The 12030-nt window shown below is 38.9% G+C and overlaps 1 protein-coding gene across 3 annotated transcripts in view; it reads left to right on the top strand.

The window, feature by feature from the left end:
• Positions 1-2839: 2839 nt before the first annotated feature.
• The window catches only part of LOC113487884 (arylacetamide deacetylase-like 4), a 16751-nt gene continuing 7560 nt past the window's right edge, over positions 2840-12030 (top strand). The window contains exons 1-4 of one of the 3 annotated variants that reach the window (XM_026862806.1): positions 6253-6444; positions 7705-7921; positions 8286-8349; positions 9079-9838. In XM_026862806.1, the coding sequence (XP_026718607.1) occupies positions 6268-6444; positions 7705-7921; positions 8286-8349; positions 9079-9838 (1218 nt within the window). In that variant the 5' untranslated portion in view covers positions 6253-6267. Of the gene's footprint in view, positions 2882-6252; positions 6445-7123; positions 7199-7704; positions 7922-8285; positions 8350-9078; positions 9839-12030 lie in introns of those variants that run through there. The other 2 variants (XM_026862807.1, XM_026862808.1) reach the window with 2 other exon arrangements.

Raw genomic sequence — 12030 nt, 5'->3', positions numbered from 1 at the left:
CAGCCTAGATCTACTTTCTGGAATAATTACAGTATCAAGAAAATGTCAATGCTGTTGCTAAAAAGAATACATTCTGGTGTCATTCATCGGAAAAATTCTACTACTACTCAAGGAGACATTTTTTGGTTTGGATCTCAACTGAAGTGTTTTCTGTGAGCTTGGATAGGGCCTCAAAGAACAGAATTTAAGATATACTTCTGTGCTCAGCACTCAACTTTTGTGTAGAAACACTACAGAAGTCAGTGTTTCTCAACCTGCACTCCATGCATAAAAGATGTAACTTGGTCGAAGAAAGAATTTAAACAATACATTAAAAAAAGTCTGTTAATATATTCCCATTCATGCAAACAATCAGAATGAAGGAAAATATAAATAATAACTGAACATTAAGATTAGAACCAATTTGGGGGAGTTTGATTCTTGTGGTAACATTGCACAGAATACTTTATTTCCTTTTCAGAAAGGGAGACAATCTTTGATTGTCTCAGTAGCTGCTGGCTCAAACTCCTAACTGCTCTGGATCTCTTTCTGAGCAACCAAGTCTCTCTGTGCTTTGTCTGGAAGCCAAGGCAACTAACATGGAAATCTAGATTTCATTCCAGGGGTCAGACGGGGAAGTTTGAGGGGTTTGAATCCTTTACTGTTTCAAAGGGTAAGTCTCCACTAGCACTATGTTAGGCAGCCTTCAGTTATCTGCAAATAAGTTTGAGAGCCATTTATCTTTGTTTTGCATCATGCAGAAACAATAACGTAATTCCAGTAATTTAGTTCTACAGTAAAGTAGGTTCTATTTATCTATATAAAGTAGGTTCTATTCCAGTAGTTCTATTTATCTATATAAAGTAGGTTCTATTCCAGTAATTTAGTTCTACAGTAAAGTAGGTTCTATTCAGCACTGTGGCAGAAATAATCTGCCCTTATTTTACTGCAGAGCACGTTAGTCTGGGTGGAGTGTTAGGCTGACACCAGCTGTGATGCTTCTAGTTCTAGAGCTTGTTTGGGTGGCAGTGAGGACTCAAGAGATAAGCCTCTACTATCTAAGTGAAAGGTGAATTCCTTTCGCTGGAATTTAAAAACCACACCACATAGTTGCACAGTTGTAGCTGTGGTTCACAACACAATCACTGTTGCACCATCAGCACACTGAGGAAGCTGTATCACATGCCATGGCTTAATATAATACCCATACCTATACAGTGACTGTAGTACACAACCCTTCATTTGAATTCCCAATGGTACTTGGTAACAGGAAAGCAAATAACAGAATGACAAGTTTTTAAAAGAACTTGGGGAATCTACATACTAGTAAGTCTGAAGTCTGCAAATAGCAAGTTAGTGGAAGCTACAATGAACAGAATCAGTGGACAAATAAATATGACTTACTCCTAAAAATCCATACGAATGGAAGACATGCTTTTAAAAAGGTAAGGTTTTTAAATTAGTCAGCAAATACATGTATAAAGAGACTGAGTTTGATAAAACCTACTTTGATTTCCAAAAGAGTCTCTTAAAGAGGCTACGCATCCATGACACAAGAGGGAAGGTCTTTCATTTGGATAAAAACTGATTAAAAGACAGAAAAAAAATGGGTGATGGGAGGTTCCTGTGAGATTCCTATAAGGAGATCTGTGCTGGGACCCAGTGCTAATCAATGTATTAGAAAACAGAAAAAGTGGTGAAAGCTGCTATGATACTAAATCCTTCAAGGTAGTAAATGGATGGCTGAAAAACTGCAGAATGTCTTTATGATAGCAAAGGATTAGACAATAAAATGACAGGTGAAATGACACGTAGATAAGTCAAACAGATGAAGAGAGCTTCCTAACTTTATAAAGAAAACAATGGACTCTAAGCAGACTATATCCTTGTAGGAAGAAGATCTTGGGATTATCATAGAAAATGTTGACTTTGTGCACAGTAGCAGTCAAAAAGTAAATAAAACGCTATAAATTATTATTAGGAAAGGACAAAATAGGAAACAATTTTATGCCACTGTAACAAATCCACGGTGCATCTAAATGTAGTATACAGCTTATAGTTCTAGCTCCCATACCTCAGAGGGGATATAGCAGTACCGGGAAGACTCAGAGAGAGGCAGCATGGGTGAGAAAAGGGCTTCTGTACAGAGAATAAGCAATTAGACAATGACTCTTCAGGCTGGAAAAGACAGATAAAGAGAGATACACTAAACGTCTAGAAAATCATGAGAAGCAAGAGAAGTTAAAGGGAATGATTATCCACCATTTCTTACAGCACGAGAGTCAATGTTGCTAAATGGAAGCAGCGAATGCCAGGCACAAACCAAGCAAATAGAAATGGTTCTTTGCACCTTTGTAAGCAAGCTACGGAACTCTTCACTGCACAAAACTGTTAATGTTAAAATCATGGGTTCGAGAAGAGGTTTGAATAATTCAGGGAAGAAACATTAATCAAGGGCATTAAATATAAAGACACAGTTTCTGTCTACAAGCAGTGGCTTGAGCCTCAACTTCTTGTATGCTGCTTCTTACTATATGTTTGTCCTCATCTTATGCTTCTCCTTAGACACCTTTTGTTGACCACCAGCTGAGATGTGATACCAGCCTAGACAGACTTCTGTTTTTTCCTAGTATTACCATGCTTACACTATGCCCTAACAGCCGCTGACCAAAACCCAGGAAATAGGTTAATGTGTAAAGACCGCATTGCATAGCAGAAGTTACTCATCCGTCTCATGTTGCAGTGCCTTCCACAGAGCATACGTTTAAGGATCTATATTTTCATTTCAAAAGGATATTTGATTTTTAATGCTTCAGTTCTGATAAACTTTCTCTTTAGGGACCTTTGAAAGAATATGCCGCTATATTGCCAAAAAATGCGACTCAGTGGTTGTGTCTGTTGGGTAAGTTTGTTTACATAGAATTACTTATGGTAATACAGTTCACAGTTGAAACATTTCTGAAAAATATGCTGGAAATATTTACTATTTTAGATTGTGCTCCCTAATTTTCACTTTAGCCTTTCACTTAATTTAGAAATGAGCTTATAGGCAAAGTATTCTAAAATAGCTGTAACACCATTAATTTGTCTTTCCAATCTACACTAGTTAAAAACAAATATAATCTTCAAAATTTAGAGACAAAGGCCTCCATAACTGCCATATCAGTCAATCATGAGCAATAGAAATTAAATTTTTATAATTACTTTGACAATAACCACAATATCTTCAATATTTCAGTTATCGTTTGGCTCCTGAACACCCGTACCCAGGGCAGTATTTTGATTGTCTCAATGCTACCTTATACTTTATGAGGAATTTAGAAGAGTATCATGTGAATCCTGCTCTCATCATCATTGGTGGTGACAGTTGTGGAGCTAATTTTGCTACAGTTATTTGCCAAATACTGCTGAACAAAAGAGATCTCCCGAAAGTACGTGCTCAAGTCTTACTTTATCCAGGACTACAGGGGCTAGATTTTCATTTGCCTTCCTATCAGCAGAATGCTTCAGTCCCCATGTTGTTTCGGAAGCTAGTCATCTACTTCTGTTTTCGTTACCTTAATAAAGAGCCATCAGTTTTGGAAGATGTCGTACAAAACTGCCATGTTCCTGAGAGTATGAAGCAGAAGTATAAAAAATGGATAAGTGCTGACATTATTCCTGATGAATTTAAGATCAGAGGCTACGTACCACAGAAATCCACTTCATATAAACCTGAAGTCCATGAAGCAATCAAAGAAATTTTAACAATAACATTTTCCCCACTTTTAGCTGAAGACTCCATTATTTGCCAGCTCCCCGAGTCCTACATTGTGACCTGTGAGTTCGATGTGCTACGGGATGATGGACTGTTATACAAGAAGCGATTAGAGGACAATGGCGTTCAAGTAACATGGTATCATTCTGAGAGTGGTTTCCATGGAATTTTAGCCTTTTTTGGCTATGGGATTTTTTCCTTTTTATCTGGAAAAAAGATAATGGATAGTACTGTGAATTATATAAACAGCTTATGAAAGCATTTTTTCAGAACAAAGATGCAAGTCTTACATTATCCTTGGCGAATTTATACTTGGCAAAGAATATAAATACTTTTGATTTATGTTTTGCATGTTGACTGCATTTTATACTTTCTAATTTCTCCTGCAGTGAGTCTCAAACAAATGTTAAGATTATTTAAAGCACCCCCATTCTAGAAAACATTATTACTAAAACACACCTGTATGATCAAGATGCAGAAGCGAGACACCAGGCACATACTGTTTCACTTCAACCTTAGCAATCCTAATACCTTTGCATGATTAGCACACATTCAAGGCAAGCAGCAAGAACAATTTTTCCTGAAGATTCTTCAACTGCTCAGAAATGCTGAAGACAACAACCACCGTCTACTTTGGCCCTTAGAGAGACAGGAGATGTTTAGGGTATCAGATGGAGAGCCCAATGAGTCAGGTTCTGTGAAGTCTTATGTCAGACACTGAAATTGCAGATCTACATTTCTAGTTAGTTTGCACAAAGGCTATCTTTTCTTGGAAAAGTGTAGTCAAAATAAAGGCTTCTGTCTGCAACAGAAGCTCTAAACTAGAACTAGTATGGGTTTGATTTTGTTTGGAATCTGAGAAATGATGTTTTGTTTTGGAACTTGATTCCCAAACTGGAATGTACATGTTAAGGAAGTGCAGAGGTGAGAAATACTTCTTTCCTTTTTGTACTCTTTTTCTTTCAAGATTATCTTATGCTCAAGACTACCTGCTATGCTACCTGTAAGGCTATGTTTGTTGAAGAAGTTCCTTGTTCATTTGTTGAAAAAGATCATAGATGTAAGAAGGTAGAGAAGAACAACATGTTATTTTATTACTATAATGCCATGGCAATTTTGTGATGTTTTCAACCAATAAAAATAAAAACTAGTATTTAAAATATTTCCGTTACAAGAGCAAGTTACATTTGCTAAACATATAATCACTGATAAACCTAAATGAACACCTCATGGTGAAGGGATAATGCCACAATGACAGAAACTACAGCCTTGCTAACTCTACCTAGTCAAACCTGTGCTGCACACAGTAATTAATTTATCAGACAACTGGACTATCCAAGACTACTGCATATGATCACATAACTGTGGAAACATAATAAAAACTGAAAGTCCAGAAACACTATTGGTTGGGCTATATTTTTTTTTAATCTGGGCTTTTGTTGGTTTTAAACAAAATATTTCCTTCTACTTCAGAATATTTTATGATGGCCACCTGCCCTATTAAAAACACTCAACTTTTGACTGGAAAAAATTAACAAATTTCATTTTTTATAAAGATTTTTAACTAAAAGGACATAGTACTTCCCCCCACCACTTAACAATTTAACTGAAAAACAAAATAAAATTGCAGCATGTCTGCTTAATGAAGTTAGATTTTTACCTGTTTCATTTCCCTGGGAATTTGCAATTTCAACAATGTTCCAACATCCTAGTTCTTTGAAGAGTCGCAGACTCAGATTCACAATTAATACCTCAAGCACCATTTACACTACAGCATCTCTACATTACCACAATCCCATTCTACAGCAAGAACAACATAAAGAAGTTTGATATGAAACTCTTGAATTGTTGATTACCTTAAGTCATTTTATGCTGTACCTGTTGCACACTAAGAGTTACAGAAGTTTACCTGGTACCAGGTAACCCGATCATGAATCTAAACTCAACCTCCTGTGTTGTTTTTTTAAGCATGTTCTTCTTTTAGAAAAAAACGCAAATACTAAAAAAACTGAGATTGAGGTAATGATGTAATTTTATAGATGCACCTTTCCAAAAACATACTGGTGACAATCCATTTAGCAATTTGGACTGATAATCATATGCAGGGTCATTTCTCTGCATGACCCAAGAGAAACTGTTCTTCAGAATAGTGTTTTATAGCGTCACAAACTCAAAGCACACAAATGCCCTGTGTCCATTTCCCACCTCTAATTAATTTAACATTAATGCAGTTTATTCATAACACTCTTCTCCCAGTTAAGGACTGGTTTTCTGCAAAAATTCTGAAATGATGCTGGCAAGGATCTTTTAATGAATTTGGACTTTGACCAACTTATCTTTTGTGAAATAAAGGGCGTGGGGGGAAGGAATGTGGGAGAGGAAAAGAGACTTACTAATGTATTCGTAAAAGGGAGAAGAAAGGATTTTACTGGAACAACCTTATGACGAACAAAGAATCAGGAAGTAACAAGCCAAAGATATCTGGGAAAGTCAAATCAAAGACATTTCATATCACTTCGCTGCTCAGCAAAATGGCAGTTGTATACACACTGCTGGTGTTATTCTTAGCAGTTTTTGTTGCTGGATTTATATTGTTGGTCATGGGGGCAATTAATTTTGATTTCTCCAACTCAGAAATTCCTCCTGGAGTGAATCAGCCTGTAAAGCTCCGAATCATTCACATAATTTTAATAAGCAGAGCTGTGGTGGTAAGTAAACCTGGTGCGATTTCTGGGGGAAGAACAGTGAACCTGTATTTTAAACTTAATACAATGCTAGAACCCTGCTTGGGAATAATTTTCAGAGAGGAGAGAGGGCATTTCTATTATGCTGCATATTGTACTTAGAAGCTCAGTTTTGCTCAAGAAACCTTTACTAGATTTTTTTACACTACGCTGCATTATCACAGTCCTGCCTAGCTCTAACATTAGGCATTATGTAAACACTGCCTAACAAAAGCATTTGAAAGTCGGATTGCTTCTACAATGGGTTGTGCTAATCTAGCAATAATTTGATTAAGAACTCTTATACATGGTGGATCACTTATATTTCCGTCTAGGTGCAAAATACATCAGATGTCTTTGGGTCAAGCTGTCAGGCTTTTCTTGGACTCAGGGATGAGGAGTTATGTATTTATTATGAAGATAACATTAGAAACTGAGTATTTCAGAACTGGTTTTGCAAGGGGCAGTTTTTGTCACACAACTGACAAAATTAGGTAACGATGCTCAAGAGGAGCTGCAGGAATTCCATCTCCCTTGAACACATATTTATAACTCCTGAAGCAACTAGGCAGGCTTGTCTGGTGGGAATGAGGGGTTCTGGCCAGGCCAAATTGTTCAGGTAAACTGGCCTGTAAAAGAGTGGGAGGCTAACCAGTCCACAAGAGCTGAAGCTCTTACCAGCACTTGACATCTGATGATCTTTGCTGACAAAGGATCTCACTATCAGAACTATTTCCAGGTAATGATAGATGTTGAGATGACGGAAGGTCAGTGAAGATTTCTGAGATGAATCAAAAAGCAATTATCAAATATATTCTCAACTTAGTCAACTCTGCTTTGGGCAAGTGTCCATATCATGAAAATCAGCACCAGAACTATCATCTTTCGCTGTTTTCACATCTTCTCAGGGCAAGGACAAAATAACCAGTGAAAACCAAGCTTGTTTTCAATGTTAGGTAAAGGACCCGCTGAGAAAGCAAACGGATGTATTTCAAACAGTCTTTGTTAATGCTGCATTGTTTTGGGATGATGTTCTTTGGTGAACACTGCTGTTCATGTGACCTCTCATGATGCTACTGTTATTTGTTCAGTTGTACTGTACCTGTACCACTACTCAAATATTTTATGATTGCCCTAAAATATACAACTTAGACAACATGGGTATAACTGCCCATATAGTTTGCTTTACTTTGGAAAATACAGAATCTCTTAAGTGAACTCCCTATTCTCTTTTCCTTTGAACAGGGAAAGATTTTGGAAAATATTGGCATCTGCAGTCAGGTTGACTTTGTCCGGTACATTCAAGGTAGAAAGACTCCAGGAGTGGACCCAAAGCTCTTCATCAAGGATCTGTGGTTTGAGAAAGTGCCTGTAAGGATTTATCAGCCTAAGGCCCCATCTGCCAGCCAAAGGAGAGGAGTTATGTTTTTCCATGGAGGAGGATGGGTATTTGGAAGTCTGGGTAAGATATCTAACAGGAAAAATTTATAATTAAAGAAGTATCTATTTCATAAATGGTAAAGTTGATTGTCGCTTGATCTGTAGCAATCATGAAGTTTGAGTATAAACAGATGCACTCTCTTAAGTCTTGCTGTCAGAAGAAAGCATCTGCTGCACATTATGTGATATTTCTTAAAGACAATGAGATACGAGGGGAAAAAAATACAGTAAGAAAATACTGAAATAAGAAGATGAGGGGGTACAAAAGATCCGAGAAGCTATGTAGAAAGGGGCAGAGAAAAGTAGAGAGCATTTTCTTCTTGCAATTCTTGACTTATGCAAAAAAACAAAGCAAACACAAACCCCTCCAAATATGTTTCTTTCAGAGACCCATGAAAAGCTATGCCGCTTTATTGCCAGAGAAAGTGAATCAGTAGTTGTATCTGTCGGGTGAGTCTTTCCTCATGCTAAATACCACTTTATAGACACCCCCCCCCCAATCACAGCAACAACCATTCTCAAATAAATGTTTCTGTGGGACTTGTCAAGCATATGATGTACAAATTCACTCAGGCTAAGTCTTCACTGTCTGACAACATCAGAAATAATGCTTTGGGATATCTAGCTGGGAAATGAAGTTTTGAATCAATGTTTTCAAATTCCAAAATTGATAATAGATAGTAAGCTCAAAAGTGATAATAGATAGTAAGCCCTATATTCTACTTAATCTTTATTCAAGGAAACTCTGCTTGATGCTTACAGAAGCACTACGTGAATGCCAAGCTAATAACATCACTATCCTGACATAATGATTTGGATTATGAGGATATAGTTGCACTGTAACAAAGACATAAACCAGAATATTGTAATTTGCATCCAACCCATGGAAAGCTAAAGCATAAAACAACTAAATGACTGTCAATAAAACCTAGACACAGTTGACAGCTGAGTACTCCTGTGTTGTTAAAGACCTGAGAAATGTCCTAAAGAGACGATATCCTAATAAATTAATCTGCACCACCCGGTCCAACTAGGCGCAGTTTATTTATGATCAACCTATGGAGAAAGGGAAAATTATGAGGTAATCAGGGTATTGCTGGTTGCAGGAAACAGTATTTTCAGCAATACATTTAATTAGTATTTCCTTCTCTTACTTTTGTTGTCTCTTCTGTGTACTAGGTATCGTTTAGCCCCTGAACACAAATACCCCGCTGCGTACGAAGACTGTCTTAATGCCACCATACACTTTATGAAGAATATAGAGCACTATGGGGTGGATCCTGCCAATGTAATTGTCTGCGGGGACAGTGCTGGGGGCAATCTAGCAGCTGCTGTTAGCCAGACCCTTGCAGGTGGCTCAGACCTCCCCAAACTGCGTGCTCAGATCTTGATCTACCCAGGTCTGCAGGCAGTGGACTTCAATTTACCATCCTATCAGCAGAATCACAGAGTCCCTCTCCTATTCCGAGAACGTGCTGCTTTCTACGTGTTACAGTACCTAAATGGGAATGCAACAAATCTGGAAGAGGTCTTGGAGGGCTCTCATATTCCTATAGATATTAAATTAAATCATAGGAAGTGGGTGAGTCCGGATAACATCCCCGAAAAATTTAAGGCCAGAGGCTACAAACCACATGTGCTACTTGACTGTACAAACGAAGTTTTTGAGAAAGTGAAAAGACTCTGTGAGCCCAACCTGTGCCCGCTCTTAGTTGAAGACGCTATTGTTCAGCAGCTGCCCGAGTCCTTCATCTTGACCTGCGAGTATGACGTGCTGAGGGATGACGGCTTGCTCTACAAGAAGAGATTGGAGGACAACGGTGTTCGAGTGACCTGGTACCACCTCGAGGATGGATTCCATGGAATCATAAGCCTGTATGATTATTGTGGTTTCTCATTTCCAGCTGGGAAAAGGGGTTTGGACAGCGTTGTTAACTTCCTAAAAAGCTTATAGAAACAATTTCCTTCCTTCTGTAAGAACTGACAATCTTCTGTGGTCTTTTATGCTTCTGAATTCCACATAAAGAGGTTTAGATAGGACAATCTATTAATGAGCAATCATGCCAGTGTGACCACTGAAAAAGAGATTTCATGAATGCTATGATAGTTTCTTTTAGTGCTGTTTGAAGTATTCCATGTGCAGTCTGCCTGTTTTAATGATCTATTTGGATGAAGCACTCGCTACTCTCTCAGTAAATACTAAAGATGCAGTAAAATTTTAGATCAACATCTGGTCTGACCCATTTTATTCAGTTATGATCTATGGTTTCATTCTTCCTAGAAGGCGAAATGTGTTTTGGTAAAGGAGAAAGATACTGGTATTACAATGCAATAATGCTTGTGCTATATGCTCCATGTAGCATCTGAGTCTAAGATTCCCAGGGACCAACTTCCAGAAAATTTCTAAGGGCTAGGTAACTAGTATTTTAGACTTGATAAAATGAAGTCAGAACTGCAACTGTCCTCATCAAGGGTGCTCTATTAACAGCTTTCTGTAAAACACAATGGAGGAAATGGTCTAAATGTTTTCCTATGTTTATCAAACATGCAAGTATGGTGAAAAACTTATTCCTGTGCTTAAATACTCTAACAGCAAAATAAGATTGATGCATTTGCTTTTGTAGAGCACACGGTAACTTTTTTCCCCCTCGTTTTTTTCAGTTTTCTTTTCTAAACATCGTTGCTAAAACCCTATATTCCAAACTACTTAAGGAATGTCCACAATACAGGAAGCCACATGTGGCTGCAGATCAGATGCAAGAGACAATTTGACCTCCACATCAGTTGACCCTCTTTGTAAATAGCAACCTGTCATAAACTAGAATTTTATTCAGTACTTAACTGCTATCTCTCTGAACAATCTTTCATGTCATCCGCAATCCAAGAATACCATTCAGAATACTAGGCCCTGTATGAGTCCCACAATTAATGTGAGGCTAAACAGGAAATAAAACACATTCTCCTCAGCCTTTTCTGCAGTGTGATGCATGCTGGCAGCCTTCATGTTTCCAAGGTCTTTAAAGCGTGTGGCACCTGACAGATCTGTTGTACTTGGACCGCTCTAAGGTTTACTGTTATCTGAGAAAGCTAAATCAAAGATAGGCGTAAAGACACCTCACCTTTGATTAAGGGAAATGGTGTTTTTTTATATACTGCTAGTGATACTGCTGGTGATTTTTACTGCTTCATTCATAGTAGCAATTATAGAAACAATTCAATCTGACTACTTCAATCTCAGTATCCCTCCTGGAGTGAATAATCCCGGAAAACTTCGAATTCTCCTTGCTTCTGTGATTACAACATCTGCTGTGGTGAGTTAGTCTGCCATGATTTCTGCCAGAAATATGCTTTAGGTGTTATTTTTTGTAAGATTATATGTGTAAATACCAGAATACTGTTGGCTGCATTAAGACATAAAGAAGGCTTTCCTTTTCTGGGGGGCTGATTTAAGAGGGCAATCAGAGGTTTGTTAGACCTCAGAGACCTTCAGTCAGGTCTTGCCTATTGCATGGGGATGAAGCCAACCCATAAGAGTCCAAGCTTTATCAGCTGAGCTTCCCTAATTAAGTTTACATTAATTATTTATAAAAAGTGAGATTGCTTTGATTTCCATTTCTGCTAAGCACAGATGGTGTTTTTAGGCCATTTTGGGGGCTTTCCAGTAATGCCAACGGAGGGCCAGGTGCTTCTTAAGCAGGTAAAACCAGAGCCTCATGCGAAACCTTAGAGGAATGACATCTGGGTTGTAAGGCTGTAAGCGGTGGGAAGCTGGTACAAAACCGTAGGGCTTGGCGACGCCAGGATGGAAACTCCTTTTTTTTCTCCCCGAAGCCATTTTTCCTGACAGAGGGCGAGTGGGACGCATGGGCCTACCTGCTCAGGCGCACGGTGCCAAAGCGACCCCGCTCGCCCAGGCGCGCAGCCTCACGGGGGGCTGCCACGGCTCCGTCTTCCTCCGTGCCAGCACTGTGGTGAGGGCCGGACCGGAGCGGCCGCTAAAGGCGAGGGTAGAGGCGAGCGGCTCTGGAGCAGGCTGAGCCCCGCCAACACGAAGCCTGGGCGACCCTCAGGCCTCGCCGCGGCCGGGGGAAAGCAGGCGCGGGTCCTCCCTCACGGCACCCGCCTCCCCCC

This window comes from Athene cunicularia (assembly GCF_003259725.1).
Source record: "Athene cunicularia isolate RWA chromosome 21 unlocalized genomic scaffold, athCun1 chr21_part1, whole genome shotgun sequence".
In the NCBI taxonomy this organism is placed as follows: Eukaryota; Metazoa; Chordata; class Aves; order Strigiformes; family Strigidae; genus Athene; species Athene cunicularia.
The sequence above is the reverse complement of the archived record's forward strand: the minus strand, read 5'-3'. Positions and strand labels throughout refer to the sequence as shown.